The sequence below is a fragment of the Erinaceus europaeus genome, chromosome 9, assembly GCF_950295315.1.
Source record: "Erinaceus europaeus chromosome 9, mEriEur2.1, whole genome shotgun sequence".
NCBI classification, from domain to species: domain Eukaryota; kingdom Metazoa; phylum Chordata; class Mammalia; order Eulipotyphla; family Erinaceidae; genus Erinaceus; species Erinaceus europaeus.
Window position 1 is genome coordinate 67,362,156 of NC_080170.1, and position 18,061 is coordinate 67,380,216.

At 46.9% G+C, this 18,061-nt stretch overlaps 2 protein-coding genes and 1 pseudogene across 10 annotated transcripts; 1 reads left to right on the plus strand and 2 right to left on the minus strand.

The window, feature by feature from the left end:
* Nucleotides 1-156: 156 nt before the first annotated feature.
* Nucleotides 157-4,244, minus strand: NIT1 (nitrilase 1). Of its 8 annotated transcripts, none has more exons than XM_016194439.2 (7): nucleotides 4,150-4,244; nucleotides 3,718-3,798; nucleotides 3,234-3,485; nucleotides 3,036-3,139; nucleotides 2,718-2,851; nucleotides 2,516-2,641; nucleotides 157-912 (listed from the first exon to the last, which is right to left on the minus strand). In XM_016194439.2, coding segments are annotated over exons 1-7 (966 nt in total). In that variant the 5' UTR covers nucleotides 4,152-4,244; the 3' UTR covers nucleotides 157-645. The 8 variants fall into 8 exon arrangements, with proteins under 8 accessions (XP_016049925.1, XP_007537471.1, XP_060054112.1 ...); XM_007537409.3 differs by having other exon boundaries at nucleotides 3,718-3,801; nucleotides 4,150-4,219; XM_060198129.1 differs by having other exon boundaries at nucleotides 3,718-3,785; nucleotides 3,867-4,194.
* Nucleotides 4,245-4,250: 6 nt separating this feature from the next.
* Nucleotides 4,251-17,894, plus strand: PFDN2 (prefoldin subunit 2). Of its 2 annotated transcripts, XM_060198138.1 has the most exons (5): nucleotides 4,329-4,396; nucleotides 11,239-11,353; nucleotides 16,347-16,435; nucleotides 16,536-16,659; nucleotides 17,595-17,894. In XM_060198138.1, exons 2-5 carry the CDS (start codon nucleotides 11,351-11,353, stop codon nucleotides 17,769-17,771), a joined length of 393 nt encoding a protein of 130 aa, XP_060054121.1. In that variant the 5' UTR covers nucleotides 4,329-4,396; nucleotides 11,239-11,350; the 3' UTR covers nucleotides 17,772-17,894. The 2 variants fall into 2 exon arrangements, with proteins under 2 accessions (XP_007537470.1, XP_060054121.1); XM_007537408.3 differs by lacking the exon at nucleotides 11,239-11,353 and having other exon boundaries at nucleotides 4,251-4,396.
* Nucleotides 9,178-9,833, minus strand: LOC103126510 (large ribosomal subunit protein eL32-like; annotated as a pseudogene).
* Nucleotides 17,895-18,061: the final 167 nt, after the last annotated feature.

Here is an 18,061-nt window from a genome sequence, read left to right on the forward strand (position 1 = left end):
ACCAGGGTAGCCAGGTCACCCCCACCTGGGGTGTGTGGACACGGATGGGGGGGGGTCGCTGGTTCAAGTACACTCCTCCCCCCCCAGAGAGGAATGGGGATGACACTTTCCTTCCATGTTCACGTGAAAATAAATACTGTACCCTGCAGCCCTTTCTTTCCCCTTTGCTTTTTTCTGGCTTGGGCAAAGGGTATCATCAGTAAAAGTGATATCATTTCAGCCCCCTACCCTTGCTCCTATTCCCCCCAAGCCCCTTGGAAACAGAGAGTGGGATGGGACCTGCATTGACTGTGTACTTTTGTTCTGAGAAGAAGGCCTTGAATCGGAGCCTCCAGCTGGTGCAATCCCACCTCCCTTTTCATCTCCCAAAGGAGTTGCCCAGACAGACAGACTTTAAATTCTGCATGATTTTTTTTTTCCAATGCCAATTATGCTCAGTTCTCAGCCTAATTTCAGCTCACAGCAGAGACACCCCCTTTCTGGAATGGGAATGGGATTTTAGCTGAAAGTTTCTCCTTTTCCAAGAAGTGGAGGATATGTTCCATTCAGAGATTCAGTTCCTCAAGTGATGGGGGAGAGCATGCCTGGGTCCTGCCCAGAAGACAGCAACACCAGCCTACCCTGGAGGTCTCAAGTGAACAAGTCCTAAGACAGTGGGTGACTCAGATTTCCATAGAGGTCAGGCCTGCGATGCTGGGACACTGGCAGGTGCTGGCGTAGCTGTTGAAGGTAACGGAGGTCAATTTGGGCAAGGCAGAGGCCTGGTCCCTCAGAGCATCTGGCCACCACTGTCCCCCAAGGGTCCACCACCATGCTGTGGCCGTAACTGGCTCTCTTGTCATGGTGGCGTCCACACTGCGCTGCCGCCACCACATAGCATTGGGTTTCGATGGCCCGGGCCCGTAGCAGCACCTGAGAAGGAAGGGACGAAAGTCACCAGGTAGAAATGGTCAGTGAAAGCTTTCACATCATTCCACCCATGGTGGCCTAGAAGTAACTATGAAATTGTTAGGTGTGTTAGGTGACAGCTTGGGGGATGAATCATCCCATGAGGTAGGAAGGGAAGGCTGGTGTTTGCTTTTTTCTTTTCTTTTTTTTTCTTTCTTTTTCTTTTTTTTTTAAATATTTTTATTTAACGTAAGTTGAAGAACCAGAGCATTACTCTGGCACATGCGATGCTGTGGATTGAATTTGGGACTACCTCATGCTTCCAAGTTCAGGCCTTACTCATCCTGTGCTACTTCCCAGCTGGAAGGCAGGTCTTTCACCTGGCAGCACCAGAGGAGGAGAATGAGTTCAGAAGCTGGTCCTGATGAGTCTTGCTTGGTTTTAAATTATTTTTTATTTATGGTTAATAATTATAACACTGTAATAATAATAATAATTATAACATTGTAAGATAACAGTGTGTAGTTCCATACCACACTCACCATTTTTTTTTTTTAAATCAGAGCACTTTGTCTGATCAGCTTTGTCTGATGGTAGTACTGGGGATTAAACCAGGGAGCTCAGAGACTCAGGCATGAGGTTTTGTTGTTGTTGTTATTACCCCCTTAAAAAATTATTTTAACCAGAGAGATACAGAGAGAGAGGTAGAGATAGATACCAGAGCACTGCTCACTTGACTTCTGGTGGTGCAGGGGAATTAAACTTGGTACTCTGAAGTCTCAGGCATAAAAGTCCTTTGGCATAACCACTATGCTCCCTTCCCCCCCCCCTTTTTTAAACAACAATTTATGTGTATTTTATAATGGGAGTGATTTTAAAAAATTTTAAAAATTTATTTATTGGACAGAGACAGGTAGAAATCGAGAGGGAAGGGGATGATAGGGAGGGAGAGAGACAGAGATGCCTGCAGCCCTGTTTCACTACTTGTGAAGCTCTCCCCCTGCAGGTGGGAACCAGGGGATCGAACCTGGGTCCTGGCGCATTGTAACGTGAGCTCAACCAGGTGTGCCACCACTTGGCCCCATCGGGGGTGATTTTTATCTTCTAGACAAGCAGAGGCCTCATGGATACAATTTTACCACTCTAGGACTACTTTTAAATTTTTTATTTAATTTTCTGCCTCCAGGGTTATTGCTGGGGCTTGGTGCCAGCACTACAAATCCACTGCTCCTAGAGGCTATATTTCCCATTTTGTTGCCCTTGTTGCCGTTGTGGTTGTTATTGTTATAGCTGTTGTTGTGGATAGGACAGAGGGGAAGATAGACACATGCAGGCCTGCTTCACTGCTTGTGACCCCCCTGCAGGTGGGGAGCTGTGGGCTCGAACTGCCAGTCCTTGCACTTTGCACCATATATGCTTAGCCTGCTGCATTACCGCCCAGCCCCCTTAGGACTACTTTTTAAATCTGGATAGAAAAGGAGCTTTTCCCATGCTGTGGCACTCCTGTATGGTGCCATGGCTTGAACCTGGGCCCCATTCACATGGCCAGGCAGGTGCTCTACCAAGTGAGCTAGCTCTCTGGCCTCCTGATGTTCTGAGTGCTTGTGTGTATGTCCCCATATCTTACCTCCCAGTGGGCTGGGCCTGTAACAAATCCAAAAGCAGATGGATAGGTGAGTATTTCTGCTCCAGCCTGAGCCAGTTTTAGGGAGAGTTCAGGGAACCGCATATCGTAGCAGACAGCCAGACCAATCTGCAAGACAAACAACCCTCATCAGTCCTCTGCTATGCCTTCAATGATTCTTCTGCCCCCTTTTTCCAACTTCCACCTTTCCTGCTGGTGTGTTGATAGGTGGCTCCAGGCTGGGCCCTGGCAAGGTAGAACTGCTCTCACACATTGGCTCCTGCCCTGGAATCTCTACATCACACAGATGTGTCTTCCTGTAAGTGGCCACTATGGAGCCTAGAGGGAAGGAGAAGGGTTACTCTGAGCTGCTACTCTAGGAGCTCACCCAAGCTCCTCCAATTTTGAGGAGCTCCCTTTAAAACTGAGCCAAAGGGAGTTAAAACAGTTCCAGAGGATCTTCCATTTCAGTGTGTGTAGGGGGGAGACTAGCAGGGGGAAGGGTAAAGCTGCACAGTCTCACCCTTATTGTCCAGAAGCACATGACAATTGTAGATTTTCTGAGTCTGCGCCCAGTCTTGGCCACGCTCATGGAAACCACCCAAGGACAGCCAAAGTCCACATTCCCTACGGGGGAGGGCCACACTTAGGATTCTCAATTGTGGGCTCTCTGGGGACACTTGCCCAGCAAGAACTTACCTCTCCCTCCCAGCTTGGATACCTGGCAAGCTGGGTGTATTCTCCCAAAAGGTTCCCACCCAGAGGCTCAGACAGGCGCAGCGTCTCGTCAGGGTCCCGCGCTATGAAGTCAAAGGCCTCGGGTAGGAAAGCCAGGCAAGCGCCCAGCCTGGCAGCTTCCCGAACCAACTCAGAACATGCTTTAAAGTTCTGCTGCTTGTCTGGTGTCGATGTTAGCTGGCACACAGCCACCAAGGGCAGTTCCCCGGAGGAAGAGACGGCCATGGCTCTGTGCCTGTGAATGGCGCCCGGGGCAGAGACTCAGATTTCTCAGAGTGGGGGAGGGGGTATTTTAATGTCCAGGGGCTAAGAACAGGCAGGAGATCTGGGCTGAACTCTTGATTTTACAAGGCACAACGAGCCGGCAATCAAGTGCCTGCGCCCCCCCATCCTCCGTTCCCCACCAAACATTTACTGAGTATCTGCTGCTATGTGTCAAGCGCCAGGGACCCCTCAAAGCATGTTACCTAGACTGAGCGCTAAGCAATGCCTGTCGAGGGATCCGGAGTCCGGGACACAAAAGCAGGGGCAGGAGCTGGAGAGGAGGCCTGCTGATGAAGGGGACAAGTCAGGACACTCACCCCACCCTCCAGCGACACCCTTCCTGGACACTGACCTCTCTCTCCACACCGTGGGGCTGTATCAGAGCTCACACGGGGAGCTTCCAAGGCCTGAAAACATCATGGCAGAACTAGGGTACGGGCTGTCAGAGCGCGGACGGGGGGTGGGGAGGCGGGTAAGGGCGTCCAGGCCTTCGAGCACTTCCGCTGTTCAAGCACTCCCCGGGGCTCCGTGCACCTGCCCAGTAACTAGGCCGCGACGAGGTCTCCCGCCCCCAACCGCCCCGGGGCGTCTCTGCAAGCCGGCGCCCCGCTGACTTCGGAAGAAGTGGCTCCTACATGGACTGGGCAGTCGCAGCTACTCGCTGGACAGAAGCACTAAGGGGACGGGGGACGGGGGCCGGGCCCCGGAAGGGGCGGGGTGACGGAAGAACCGGCTGACGGAGGTGACGTCAACAGCGGAAGTGACACCAGAGGTCCCCCTCACGGCCGGAAGCTACGAGCGGCGGAGATGGCGGACGGCAGTGGGCGCGCCGGCAAGACCAGCAGCAGCGGCGCGGGGAAGGGGGCGGTGTCGGCGGAGCAGGTGGGCGTGTGGGTGCGGAGGACCGTGCGCGGGCCGGGGTGCAGCGGGAGCAGGGCGCGGCCGTGCTGCCTGCGCTGCATCTCCGCTGCGAGACCTCGGGGGTTAGGGTCCCGGGGCCGCTCGTAGGGTCCAGAGCTGGCGGGTGAGCTGCGTCTCCTGGAGTGCAGGGCCGGGGGTGGGGAGCTCTGGGCGGTGGAAGTAAGGGAACTTGAGAGATGGGACCTGGGGAGCCCCCCAACCCGGTCTGGGGGAGGGATGCTCGGGGCTTGGGGGACCATCCTATTCCCGCTCCTCATCTTCAGTCTAGACAGGTCGGGAGAGGCGGCTCCACCTGAAATTCCAGGGATCGGCGGTCCCTTTCGTGACGCTGAAACCACGTTGTCGGTCTTATGCACGCTGCTCAGACTCGGGAATCCTTCGATTGCATTTCTTCCGAAAGTAGAAATCCCTTTCTAGTTGGATTTTGCATTTTCTCCAGGGCTTGGCTTCTTGAAACGTTCCTCAGTTCACCGAAAAGCCTGTTGTGACTGGGGAAATAGTGGTTTGCCTATAGTCGGGCAAGTGTTTAATAGAGGTGGGAAAAAAATGAATGTAACGGAAAGGAAAAAGTTTAACAACAGTTCTTTAGTAGGAGTTTCGTTTATCATTTAATTGTTGAACATTTATGCAGAGATAGCTGCATAAAATTTAAAAATCGAAAGTTACTAGGAGATTTATAATATGTTACAGAATTTGGGGGGCTGGGTAGAAAAAAGAACTTAATTCTTTGACTCTGCTGGGTACAGAGAGATAGATTTGTTTTCAGGTTAGCTCAGAAACTCATTTCAGAAAGGATAGCTAGATTGTAAGATTTACAGTGCTCTAGGCTGGGGAGCTCGTGGGGTGGATGAAGTGTTGGACTCAGCATGAGGCCCCAAGTTTGATCTCCAACATCACGTGACAGAGTGATGCTCTGGTTCTCTCAATCTCTCCTCTCTCTTTCATTAACATATATATGAGAGCTGATGAGACAGCATTAACGGTTGTGCAGAAAGCCTTTCATGCCTGAGGTATCAAAGGTTCCAGGTTCAATCCCCAGCACTACTATAAGCCAGAGTTGAGCAGTGCTCAGGTAAAACAAAGCAAAACAAAACATTTACAGTGCTCTTCTGGACCCTTGATGATAGCTAGAGTAGGGGTCCCAAGCTAAACAAGGAATTATGGAATTGGGGTGGTGGATAGGAAAGGGAAGTTGTGATGTAGTGGGTTGACTGAGAGCCCATATTGGACTTGACAATTCAAGTGTGTGTTTGACAATTGAACACATCCCTCTTGTTACATATTTCTTTGTCTTCCATGAGTTACTTCTCTTTCTTTTCCCATCCCCATTCTGTAAAAATCTAATAGGGCCTGTGTTGTGATTACTGCCCAAGACAGTGTGTGCTACATATTTTGAGAATGACTGAAATGTTGTTCGTGCTTGATAGATGTTAATTGCTTTGTTTTCCAGAAGAGATAATCCTTCAGCTCAATTCAAAAGCATAACAAAAGTTAGTCAAGTAAAGAAGGAAGGGGGGGGATTTTCTAGGTAGAGGGAATACTCTGTTGAAAAGCACCAAAGCAGGGGACTGCCTGAATATGTTGGAGAATCTGGCAGACTTTTTTTTTTTTTTTTTGCCTTCTTTTACTAGAGTACTGCTCAGCTTTGATTTATGGTGGTGTTGGGGATTGAACCTGGGGCCTGTGGTGCCTCAGACATGAAAGTCTTTTTTGTATAACCATTATGCTGTCCCTCTAGCCCTATGTAGGTGGACTTGCAAATTTGGTGTGGATTGCAAGACTTGAGTATGGAGAAAAAATAGTGAGGAATTAAAATGTGTCTGTCAGATGCTGATGCTACATTTCTGTAGAAGATGGACATGTTTGGAAGGAGTTTATTTTAGGATTGTTAGTTTGGGTTTCTTGTGGGACACCCAGCTAGAGACATTTACTAGGTGGTTTGATTTACAAATGGTAAGAAATTTGCATTGGAGACACATTAGTTTTTTTGCCTTCCTGAGAGCAACATATGAGCAAGATGCACTTGTTAGTGTGCCCCCCACCACATGTACTCCAGCATGTGTGCTCTCACTTTTCCTGAATAAAGCTTTAAATTGGGGCTAGGTGTCCCATGAAGATCAGAGAATTATGATGGTATAGCCATAATTGTGGATGATCATCTAGTTTTATACAGAAACTGCAAATCAAAGCAGGACAAGGAAGATATATATATATATATATATATATATATATATATATATATATATATATCAGAGGAATTTAGAGGGGTATGGAAGATTGAGAGGGAGAGAGACACCTGCAGCACTGCTTTACTGCTTGTAAAACTTCCCTCCTGTAGTTGGGGACCAGGGGGCTTGAACCCAGGTCCTTGCACATAGAAGTTATTCCACTGTCCATCCCTGGGAATCAATACTTAAGGGGTGGGGGGAAGATAAGCCCTCAAAGAGACTAAGGAGTTTTGATAATTGAGTTCTGAGAATGTTGCTGGACATTCTCTGGCCTTTGTGTTCCAGAAAGAACACTGGGTTAAATAAAGCCATTTATTACTGCTACAAATTCAAGCCACATAGCTTCCTTGTAAACAACATGGAAGTGAGTGATATGTTATACTAGGCACTTCATTTGTTTAACCTCTTACCTAATTTCTGTTTTTGAAGTAGATTGTGTTATCTTCTCTACAGATTAGGATGTGGGAGTTTCAGAGGTTTTTAGGAAAGTGGGGTTTTTAATTGAGGGACCTGAAAAATCAGATCTGTATTTTCCCTCTGTGATGAAGATCATATTAGAGATATTTGAGCTGAATTTGAAAGATTGGAAAGATTTGAACATTTAGCCATGGAAATAGAAGATAGGGACTTGGGGAAGGAGAGAAATGCCCTGGAAAGTATAGAATAGTATAAAGTGCAGTGAGTGGTTGTATCATTTGAAAGGATGTGGTCCTCAAAGCCAGTGGCATCTTTGCAGAGCAGAGAATTAGGAACCTTTCAATGTGAGCAGTAGATGCGCTGTTTGCTGTCGATTTGTCTATTATATAAAAGAATATATGGTCTTTGTAGAAAATGAACTTTTTAAAAGTATTTTATTTATTTTTAAACATTATTTTAATATTTATTTATTCCCTTTTGTTGCCCTTGTTGTTTTATTGTTGTAGTTATTATTGATGTCATTGTTGTTGGATAGGACAGAGAGAAATGGGGAGAGAAAGACAGACACCTGCAGACCTGCTTCAATGCCTGTGAAGCGACTCCCCTGCAGGTGGGGAGCTGGGGGCTCAAACCAGGATCCTTACGCCGGTCCTTGTGCCACCCGCGCTTTACTCGCTGTGCTACTGCCCGACTCCCTATTTTATTTTTGAGAGAGATGCAGAGAGAAAATGACACAGAGAGAAATACCAGAGCACTGCACAGCTCTGGCTTACGGTGGTGTGGGGGATTGAACCTGGGACTTCGGAGCCTCAGGCATGAGAGTAGTCTCTTTGCATCACCATTATGCTATCTACCTCTGCCTGAAAATGAACTTTTTTTTTTTTTTTTTTTTTTTTTTTAAGCAGTTCTAAGACATTTCACTTTATTTAAAAGAAGCCAATATACAGGATATAAAGGGCGTGGAATTCACAACAGCACAGTAAACACATTGGTTTCTGGTAGGATCAGTAGTCTTTCCCTGGGCAGAAACACGCCCCTTCCCCTCGGTGCAGACCCAGCTGGCAGACAGACAATAGGACAGAAAGCTCCCTGGATGCCACGTTCACAAAGGAGGTGCCCCTGCCTCATTTCTCTGAGGGCCGAGCAGAGGGAATGGTGAGGTGACAGATTTGTCCGAGATCAGCGCACAGCCGATCGGAGCTCGGGCATCTTCTCCACCTTGGCCCATGCCCACCCCACCACCTCAAGACTCGCCACGGGCTCCTTCAGAACCAGGGCTGGAATGCCTCTGGCTCCCTTGCTCATTCCTCACCGTGGCCCTGCAGGAGAGGAGCAGGGAAGGGCCGCAGTCCAGGTCTCAGCCGGCAGCGCAGCGGGTCGGACGTGGGATGGGGGGTTCCACCTCATGGCATGTCCACTCCTATCTCAGCCGTCTGGCATCCTGAAAAAATGAACTTTTTAAAGAAATATTTTTCGTCATTATTGGATAGAGACAGGGAAATTGAGAGGGGAGGGGTTATAGGGAGAGAGAGATACCTGCAGTCCTACTTCACCACTTGTGAAGCTTTCCCCCTGCAAGTGGGGACCAAGGGCTTGAACCTGGGTCCTTGTGCACTATAGTGTGAGCCCTTAGCCAGGTACACCACTGCCTAGTGCCTAGACTTTTTAAAAAAAATGTCTTTATTATTATTTTTATTATTGGATAGAGAGAGAAATTGAGAGGTGAGGGGGAGGTAGAGAGGGAGAAAGTCAGAGACACCTTCAGCACTGCTTCACCATTCATGAAGCTTTCTCCCTGCAGGTGGGGATCAGGGGCTTGAACTGATGCTTTTGTGCAAGGTAGAGAGGGAGATAGAGAACCATAGCATCACTCTGGCACATTTGATGCTGGAGCTCAAACTTGGGATCTCATGCTTGTGAGTCTCATGCCATAGCCATTCTACTAACTCCTGAGCCTAAGGGAATTCTCCTCCTCCTCCTCCTCCTCCTCCTCCTCCTCCTCCTCCTCCTTCCTCTTCCTCCTCCTCCTCCTCCCCCTCCTCCCCCCCTCCTCCTCCCCCCCTCCTCCTCCCCCCCTCCTCCTCCCCCCCCTCTTTTTTTTTGGGGGGGGGTCTGTGGTTTATTAACAGGACTCAATTCCTCGCTGTGCAGCCTGGCGTCGGGGTTGGTGACCCTGATGGATGGCTTTGCAGTTCTTGGAGGAGACATTGTGGGCAATCTCTGCGCTGTAGGACTTGTTGCACATGAGCATCACCTCCAGCTCCTTGACGTTGTGCACCAGGTACTTGCGGAAGCCGCTGTGCTGCTGCCGTAGCTGATGTTGGGCATCAGGATCTGCCCCTTGAAGCGGCACTGCCCTCGGTTGTTGATGCCCCTGGGCTTCCTCCAGTTCCTATTGATCTTCACATAGCAGTCTGACTCGTGCTGGATGAACTTCTTGGTCCGCTTCTTGACAATCTTGGGCTTCACGAGGGGTCTGAGGGCCGCCATGACACCAAGCAGCAGATGGCCGCCGCCTCCATGGGCAGCGCCAAGGAAGAGACACTTCTTTTTTTTAAACGAGAGTGCTGCTCAACTCTGGTTTATGGTGGTGCGTGTGTGGGAGGAGGGTGGGGGGGTTGGAGTGAGGATTGAACATTCGAGCTTCAGGCTTGAAAGTCTCTTTGCATAACCATTATGCTATCTCCCCTACTACCCCCCTTTTTAAAAATTAAAAAAAAAATTTCCCTTTTGTTGCCCTTGTTGTTTATTGTCATTGTTGTTGTTATTGCTGTCGTTGTTGGATAGGACAGAGAGAAATGGAGAGAGGAGGGGAAGACAGAGAAGGGGACAGAAAGACACCTGCAGAGCTGTTTCACCACTTGTAAAGCAATGCCCCTGCAGGTGGGGAGCTGGGGGCTCAAACCAGGATCCTGATGCTGGCCCGTGTACTTTGCGCCATGTGCACTTAACCCGCTGTGCCACCGCCTGGCTTCCCCCCCCTTTATTTATTTTTACCTTTTGTTGCCCTTTTTGTTGTTGTAGTTGTAGTTATTGTTATTGATGTTGTCGTTGTTAGATAGGACAGAGATAAATGGAGAGAGGAGGGGTAGACGGGGAGAGAAAGAGAGACACTTGCAGACCTGCTTCACCACTTGTGAAGCCACACCCCTGTAGGTGGGGAGCAGGGACTTGAGCGGGTATCCTTACACCGCTTTATTTTTTATTTTTTTACTGGAGCATTACTTAGCTCTGGTTTAGAGAATTATTCATTATTATTTTTACTAGATCACTGCTCAGTTCTGCTAATGATGGTGCGGGGGATTGAACCTGGGACTTTGGAGTCTCAGGCATGAGTCTCTTTGCATAATCATTATGTTGTCTACCCGTCTTACTCATTTTTGTTGCAACTGGGGCTTTACTGCTCTGTCATCCCTAAAACACACACACACACACGCACGCACACGCACACACACACACACACCAGCTTTAACCTGGCCAGGTGAATGGCAAGTAGACTGCTCCCAGGTGAACTGTCTTGCTAATCCCTGGAGTATTTCCTTTGAGGTGTTTACCCATTTCATGTTTTTGTATATGTGTGCAGATGTAAAGGGTGGGTATGTGTATTTCACATACTTGCATATTTAATTTTGTAAAATTAATGTTATACAGCATGTGCTGTTGTGTAATCTGCTTTCTCTTCTTGGTGTCACAGGTTTTTTTTTTTTATAAATTTTTTAAAAGATTTTATTAATGAGAAAGCGGAGGAGAGAAAGAACCAGGTATCACTTTGGTACATGATCTGCTGGGGATTGAACTCAGGACCTCATCCTTGAGTATCCAATGCTTTATCTATTATGCCACCTCCTGGACCATGGCGTCAGTTTTTCTGTGGTACTTAATGGCTGCTTGATCCCAATACTCCCACAATGGACTCTTCCTTTTTTCTTTTTTTAATTTTTTAATATCTTTATTTATTTATTACATAGAGACAGTCAAATTGAGAGGAGGGGAGATAGACAGGGAGAGAGACACCTGTAGCACTGCTTCACCACTCACAAAGCTTTCCCCCTGCAGGTAGGGACCGGGGGCTCGAACCCAGGTCCTTGTCCACTGTAATATATGTGCTCAACCAGGTGCGCCACCACCCGGTCCCAACTCATCCTTTTTTCTTTAGAGAGCAAGAGACAGGGAGAGAGAAGGAAACACCACAGCTCCTAAAGCTTTCCCTTTGCATGGGGCTTCTATGTGGTGGTGGTTGTGATGGGGGCTTGAACCTGAGTCCTCAAACATGGTAAAGTGGCAGCTGTCTCCTAGCTCTTGTAATCTGCTTTTCAAACCCAGTAACATATCATGAACCTTTCTCTTCATCCAAATGTGAGGGAAATTATATTTGCAGCAGCTTGTAAAATCGATTTGAAAAGGGGGTGTGTGAGAGATTAGAGAGGACTGCTGACATTGTTCAGACTGAGGTAATGAAGACCTGATTAGGGTGAGGTCAGGGAGCCCAAGAACAATTGTTGAGGCAGTGTAAGAGATTTGGCAGTTGATGGGATAAGGTTGTGTTCAGAGATGCTGCCAGGGTTTTCTACCTGGAGGACTAGAGTGATGTCAGTAGTAGTAACAGAGGAGACAGGAAGAGGAGCCATTGGAAACTGCAGATAACCAATACCAGCTCAGCTTTCTATTTTTTAAAAAATTTTATTTATTTTTTAAATAAATTTTGTTTAGTTTTTTATTATCTTTATTTAATGGATAGAGACAGCCAGAAATTGAGAGGGAAGGGGGTGATACAGAAAGAGAGAGAGAGAGACCTGCAACACTTCTTCACCACTTGCAAAGCTTTCCCCCTGCAGGTGGAGACTGGGGGCTTGAACCTGGGTCCTTGTGCACTGTAACGTGTGCTCAACCAGGTGCACCACCACTCGGCCTCTAATTTTATTTTTGTATAATACATTTTCACATTAAAGTTCCCAGTGGGAAAATGACAAGTAATTTCTTATTGTGTTATATCTGTCGGTGGACACATTTTATTTTGGAACAAGCAAATAAAAATGTGAGGTTTAAGTCTCTACTTTGTCGTTACAGCTTTCTGCACCCTAGGACATTCAGGCAGAGCTGTGCTGTAATAATAACAGCTGCTATTTTAATTATATTTATTTATTGATAAGATAGATAGGAGAAAGAACCAGACATCACTCTGGTACATGTGCTGCTGGGGCTTGAACTCAGGACCTCACGCTTGAGAGTCAAGCGCTTTATCTACTACGCCACCTCCTGGACCACTAATTTAATCTTTTTAAAAAAATTGGATAGAGACAGAAATTGAGCAGGGACAGGAAGATCAAGAGGGAGAGAGAAAAACATCTGCGGCATTGCTTCACTGCTCTTGAAGCTTCTCTCCTGCAGGTGGGAACTATGGGTCCTTGCCCATTGTAACATGTGTGCTCTGCCTGGTGCACCATCACCTGAACCTAATAGCTGCTATTTCTTGATAACTTGCTACATGCTGTGCTGCATATATATATATATATGTAAGTATATATATATATATAATTATTATTGATGTAGTTAATTCTCACAATGACCTTTCTGTTTTCTTGGTGAAGAAACTTAGATTCACAAGTCAGAATTTGAAACCATTCTGACTCCAAAGCTCCTTCCTCTGACCTGGAAATATGGGTCTAGAAGCTCTGAGAAGGCCTGGGTTTGTAGGCAATCTGAACAAAGGCAATTGTTGAAACTTTGGCAGTTCCTACAAGATCAGTGGAGCATAGGAAGTAAAGAGAGAAGTGTAATGTAGAATCTAAAAGCTGAGCTCCTAGTTTGTCTGTCCATACCCCCCTCCTCCTGTTGAAAGATTCAAGAATTGGTCACTGCCTAGTCCTGCAACAGGAGTCTTACAAGAGCTCCGCTGAGTTATGGGGCGTGGTGGGGCTTCCCAACTTGTCCTGATAGTCCTCTGTATCTGCACATTGAGCGCCCCCATCCTCAATAACATCATTTTTGTCAGTGATGTTGATTAGAAAAGCAGCTGGTGGGAGTCAGGTGGTAGCACAGCAGGTTAAGCAAAGTGCAAAGCACGAGGACTGGCATAAGGATCCCAGTTCGAGCCCTCGGCTCCCCACCTGCAGGGGAGTCGCTTCACAGGCAGTGAAGCAGGTCTGCAGGTGTCTCTTTACCCATCTCTGTCTTCCCCTCCTTTCTCCATTTCTTTCTGTCCTATTCAACAATGACAACAACAACAATAAAACAACAAGGGCAACAAAAGGGAATAAAGAAATGAATTGCTTAGAAAAAAATTATTTTTCTATTTTATTTTCTAGGACAGAGAAATTGAGAGGGGAGAGGAAGATAAGGAGAGAGAAGGATAGACACCTGTGTGCTCAACTGGATACACCACTGCCCAGCCGCAATGATGATTATTATTACCACCACCAGGGTTCTACTCAGCTCTGGCTTATAGCTGTGCTGGGGATTGAACCTAGGAGCTCAGGCATAAAGGTTGTTTTGTATAACCGTGTTTTTTTTTTTTTGCCTGCAGGGTTATTGCTGGGGTTTGGTGCTGGCACTCACTATGAATCCACTGCTCCTGGTGGCCACTTTTTCCATATTATTGGATAGGACAGAATTTGAGAGAAGAGGGGGAGCTTGGGGAGGGGGCAGATACCTGCAGAAGAACTCCTTCACTTGGGAAGTGTCCCCCGTGCAGGTGGGGAGCTGGGGGCTTGAACCTAGATCCTTGCATGGCTCCTTGCACTTAGTATTATGTGCGCTTAACTAGGTGAGCCACCACCTGGCTCCCTGAACAACTGTTTTGTAAAGATATTTTATTTATTGGATAGAGAAATTGAGAGAAAAGGGAGAGAGAGGGAGAAAGAGAAATGCCTGCAGCACTGCTTCACTGATTGTAAAAGCTTCTCCCCTGCAAGTAAGGACTAGAGCTTGAACCTGGGTCCTTGTGCATGGTGATATGCACACTCTGCCATGTGTGCCATAACCATCTAAGAATTTTTTTATTTTTAATTTTATTGGATAGGACAGAGAAATTGAGAGGGGAGTGGAAGGGAGAGACACTTGCAAACCTGCTTCACTGCTTGTGAAGCTTTCCTCCTGCAAGTGGGGACTGGGGGCTTGAACCCATGTCATTGTATACTGTAATGTGTGCACTTAACCAGGTGTGCCACCACCTGGCCCCGCCATAACCATTTTAACGACCAGACATGTTATAAGGAACTTAATTCTTTTTTATATCAATTAGCTTGTGATCAAATCAGTTCTCTTAAGCGTTTTGCTTAAAACCAGTCTCCCAGCACCTATTACTGTTGAGTGAAGTGCTCCTGTGTTATACATGCCCATTCCTCACAAGTTAGGCTGCAAGGTGGCCTAGCAGACAACTTACACAAAGTGGGCCCTGAGTGAGTGAGTGGTGGACAGAATTCTCGATGCAGTTAGAAATTGCAAAGCTGGGAGTTGGACAGTAGTGCAGTAGGTTAAGCGCATGTGGTATGAAGCACAAGGACTGGCATAAGGATCCCAGTTTGAGCCCCTGGCTCCCCACCTGCAGGGGAGTCGCTTTACAGGAGGTGAAGCAGGTCTGCAGGTGTCTGTCTTTCTCTCCCCCTCTGTCTTCCCCTCCTTTCTCCATTTCTCTCTGTCCTAATAGTGATGACATCAATAACAACAACAATAAAATAATAAGGGCAACAAAAGGGAAAATAAATAAAAAATAATAAAAATAAATAAATGAAAAGAAATTGCAAAAAAAAAAAAAAAAAGAAATTGCAAAGCTGTGACTCCAGAGGTGGTGTAGTAGATAAAACATTGGACTCTCGAGCGTGAAGTCCCAAGTTTAATGCTGGCAGTACATGTACCACAGTGATATTCTGGTGGTTCTCTTTCTCCTTCTGTCTCTCTCATTAATAAATAAAATCTTTAAAAAAAGAAAAAGAAAAAGGAAATTGCAAAGCTATGGTCTGGGAAGTGGTGCAGTGGATATGATGTAGAATTTTCAGGCATGAGGTCCTGAGTTTGATCCCTGGCATCGAATGTGCCAGAGTAATGTTCTGGTTTGTCCTCTCCATATATATACATATATATAATTTTATTTATTAATGAGAAATAGGAGGAGAGAAAAAGAAGCAGACATCACTCTGTTATATGTGCTGCTGGAGATTGAACTCAGGACCTCATGCTTGAGACTCCAGTGCTTTATCCACTGCACCATTTTTTTTGTTTTGTTTTGTTTTGTTAAATCATTAGAGAATGAGAACATCACTCTGGCACATGTAATACCAGGGATAAAAGTTAGGACCTCATGCTTGAGAATTCACCACTTTATCTACCGTGTTACTTCCCAAACTACTAAATCTTTCAGAAGAAAAAGAGGGGCCAGATGTTGGTGCACCTGGTTGAACACACGTTACAATGAACAAGGATCCAGTTCTCACCTGTGGTTGGGTGGGTGGGGCTTCCTAAGAAGTGAAGCAGTGCTGCCGGTGTCTCTCTTTCTCTCTCCCTTTATTTTTTCCAGAGCACTACTCAGCTCTGGCTTAAAGTTGTGCAGGGAATTGAACCTGGGACATTGGAGCCTCAGGCATGAGAGTCTCTGCATAACCATTATGCTATCTACCCCCACCCTCTCTCTCCCTTTCTATCTCCCCCTTTCCTTCTCAGTGTCTCTTTCTGTCCAATAAACAAACTAAACTTTATATATGTATTTTTTTTTTTTTTTTACCAGTGCACTGCTCAGCTCTGGCTTGTGGTGTGGGGGATTGAACCTAGGACTTGAGAGCCTCAGGCATGAAAGTCTCTTTGCATAACCATTATGCTATATACCTCCACCCTAAATAATTTTTTTTTAATTTTAATATATATATTCTCTTTTGTTGCCCTTGTTTTATTGTTGTAATTATTATTGTTGTTATTGATGTCATCGTTGTTGGATAGGACAGAGATGAAGAAAGGAGGGTAAGACAGAGAGGGGGAGAGAAAGACACCTGCAGACCTGCTTCACCACTTGTGAAGCGATGCCCCTGCAGGTGGGGAGCCGGGGGGCTCGAACTGGGATTGTTAGGCTGGTCGTTGTGCTTTGCGCCACCTGCGCTTAACCCGCTGAGCTACTGCCCGACTCCCTAAATAAAATATTTTATAGATGGAAATTCCAAAGCTATACTCTTTCTTTTCCGAGGTGGAGATGCTCACTCCTGCATCTGTGTCCAGTCTGCTGTCCCATGTGGCCATGCCGCCCTGCCATTTTCACTATCCTTTCACTTCTCTCACCTCAGGTCATTGCTGGCTTTAACCGCCTTCGGCAAGAGCAGCGGGGCCTGGCTTCCAAAGCAGCCGAGCTGGAGATGGAGTTGAACGAGCACAGGTGTGGGGGCCTTAGGGGAAGCGGGGTTGGGTAAGTCGGGTGGCTGAGTTGCCTCAGAGGGCTGGACCCTCAGACCCTGCCTGGTCTGGTTGTTTCACAGCCTGGTGATTGATACGCTCAAGGAGGTAGATGACACCCGTAAGTGCTACCGCATGGTTGGAGGGGTACTGGTGGAGCGAACTGTCAAAGAGGTGCTGCCCGCCTTGGAGAACAACAAGGAACAGGTGAGCTGACTGGAGTTCACTGCAACTGGGCTGTACTCAAGGGGAGGGGCTAGAGACCAGGCCCCAGGGTGTATGGTAGAGGCAGTGGGACAGGCAATTGGACTAGAGGCTGAGGAGACAGCTTCTTCACACATCTAGCTCTTCACACACTGCTAAGCCTGACCTCTTATGACAGGAGTTGCTGGCAGTGACCCTCCTGTCTTGTGTGCTTTTGTAACATGGAGACCACCCAGAGACCCCTCTGTTTCAAGAACACTTATGGGTGCAGCCCAGAAAGTGAAAGTTTTATTTTATTTTTTATTAATTTACTGGATAGAGACAGAAAATGAGAGGAAATGGGGAGAAAGAGATACCTGCAGACTTGATTTTACTCCCTAGGGAATAGGTGGGGACCAGGGGCTTGAACCTGGGTCTTTAAACATAGCAACATATATGCTCTACTGAGTGCATCACCACCTGGGCCCAGTATTGATTGATTGATTGATTGATTGACTGCCACCTAAATTATTGCTGGAGTTTTGTTTGGGGCCTGCATGATGAATCCACAGTGCTCCTGGTGGCCTTAATTATTTTCCCTCCTTTTTTGGATAGATACAGAAATTGAGAGGGGAGGAAGAGACACCTGTAGCATTGCCGTCCCCCCCCCCCCCCCAGCTTCCCTCTTGCAGGTGGGGAGCAAGGGTTTGAACCTGGGTTCTCGTACATGGTAACATGTGTACTCTACTGGGTGCACTCAGCTCCTAAAGTAAGTCATTAAATAAGCAGAATCGTTCTGAGAATATATATGCCATTATGAACTTTTTGTAACTACTCAGCTCTACATGAGGTCTAGCACCTTCTTCATTTCCCCAGCCACAGCCCCTTGAAGTGGGGAGGGGGGCCCTGGAGTCCTCACTTAATTCCTGTTGTGTGTTGTCACCCCCCCCCCCCCCCAGATACAGAAGATCATTGAGACACTAACACAGCAGCTTCAGGCCAAGGGGAAAGAACTGAATGAATTCCGGGAAAAGCACAATATTCGCCTCATGGGGGAGGACGAGAAGCCAACTGCCAAGGAAAACTCAGAAGGGGCGGGGGCCAAGGCCAGCTCCGCTGGGGTCTTGGTCTCCTAGGGACTGAGGCCCATGTATTTCTTTTTCTGCCAAGTCCCATAGCTTCTCATTTCTTTTATTATTATTATTTTTTCTCTGTGATTGTAATTTTTTTGTTGTTAATTAAATGTTTTGGTCAGAACACTCAGCTCTCATTTGTGCTTTCTTGAAATGTGAAGGGAATTTTCTTGGGGCCTGGAAAAGTTTGGGGTTCACCATGATATCAGAATAAGACCCCTGCTTTAGTCCTTCCCTGGAAAATCAAGTTTTTTAAAAAATTTTCTTTACCAGAGTACAGTTCAGCTCTGGTT

Coding starts and splice junctions, on each gene's coding strand:
- NIT1 (XM_016194439.2), bottom strand. Junction 3,486..3,717: donor TTGCTTAGCGCTCAGTCTAG/GTAACATGCTTT, acceptor CGCCATTCACAG/GCACAGAGCCATGGCCGTCT. Junction 2,642..2,717: donor TCAACACACCAGCAGGAAAG/GTGGAAGTTGGA, acceptor TTTGTCTTGCAG/ATTGGTCTGGCTGTCTGCTA.
- PFDN2 (XM_007537408.3), top strand. CDS start 4,322: ATGGCGGACGGCAGTGGGCGCGCCGGCAAGACCAGCAGCAGCGGCGCG. Junction 16,436..16,535: donor ATGGAGTTGAACGAGCACAG/GTGTGGGGGCCT, acceptor GTTGTTTCACAG/CCTGGTGATTGATACGCTCA. Junction 16,660..17,594: donor TGGAGAACAACAAGGAACAG/GTGAGCTGACTG, acceptor CCCCCCCCCCAG/ATACAGAAGATCATTGAGAC.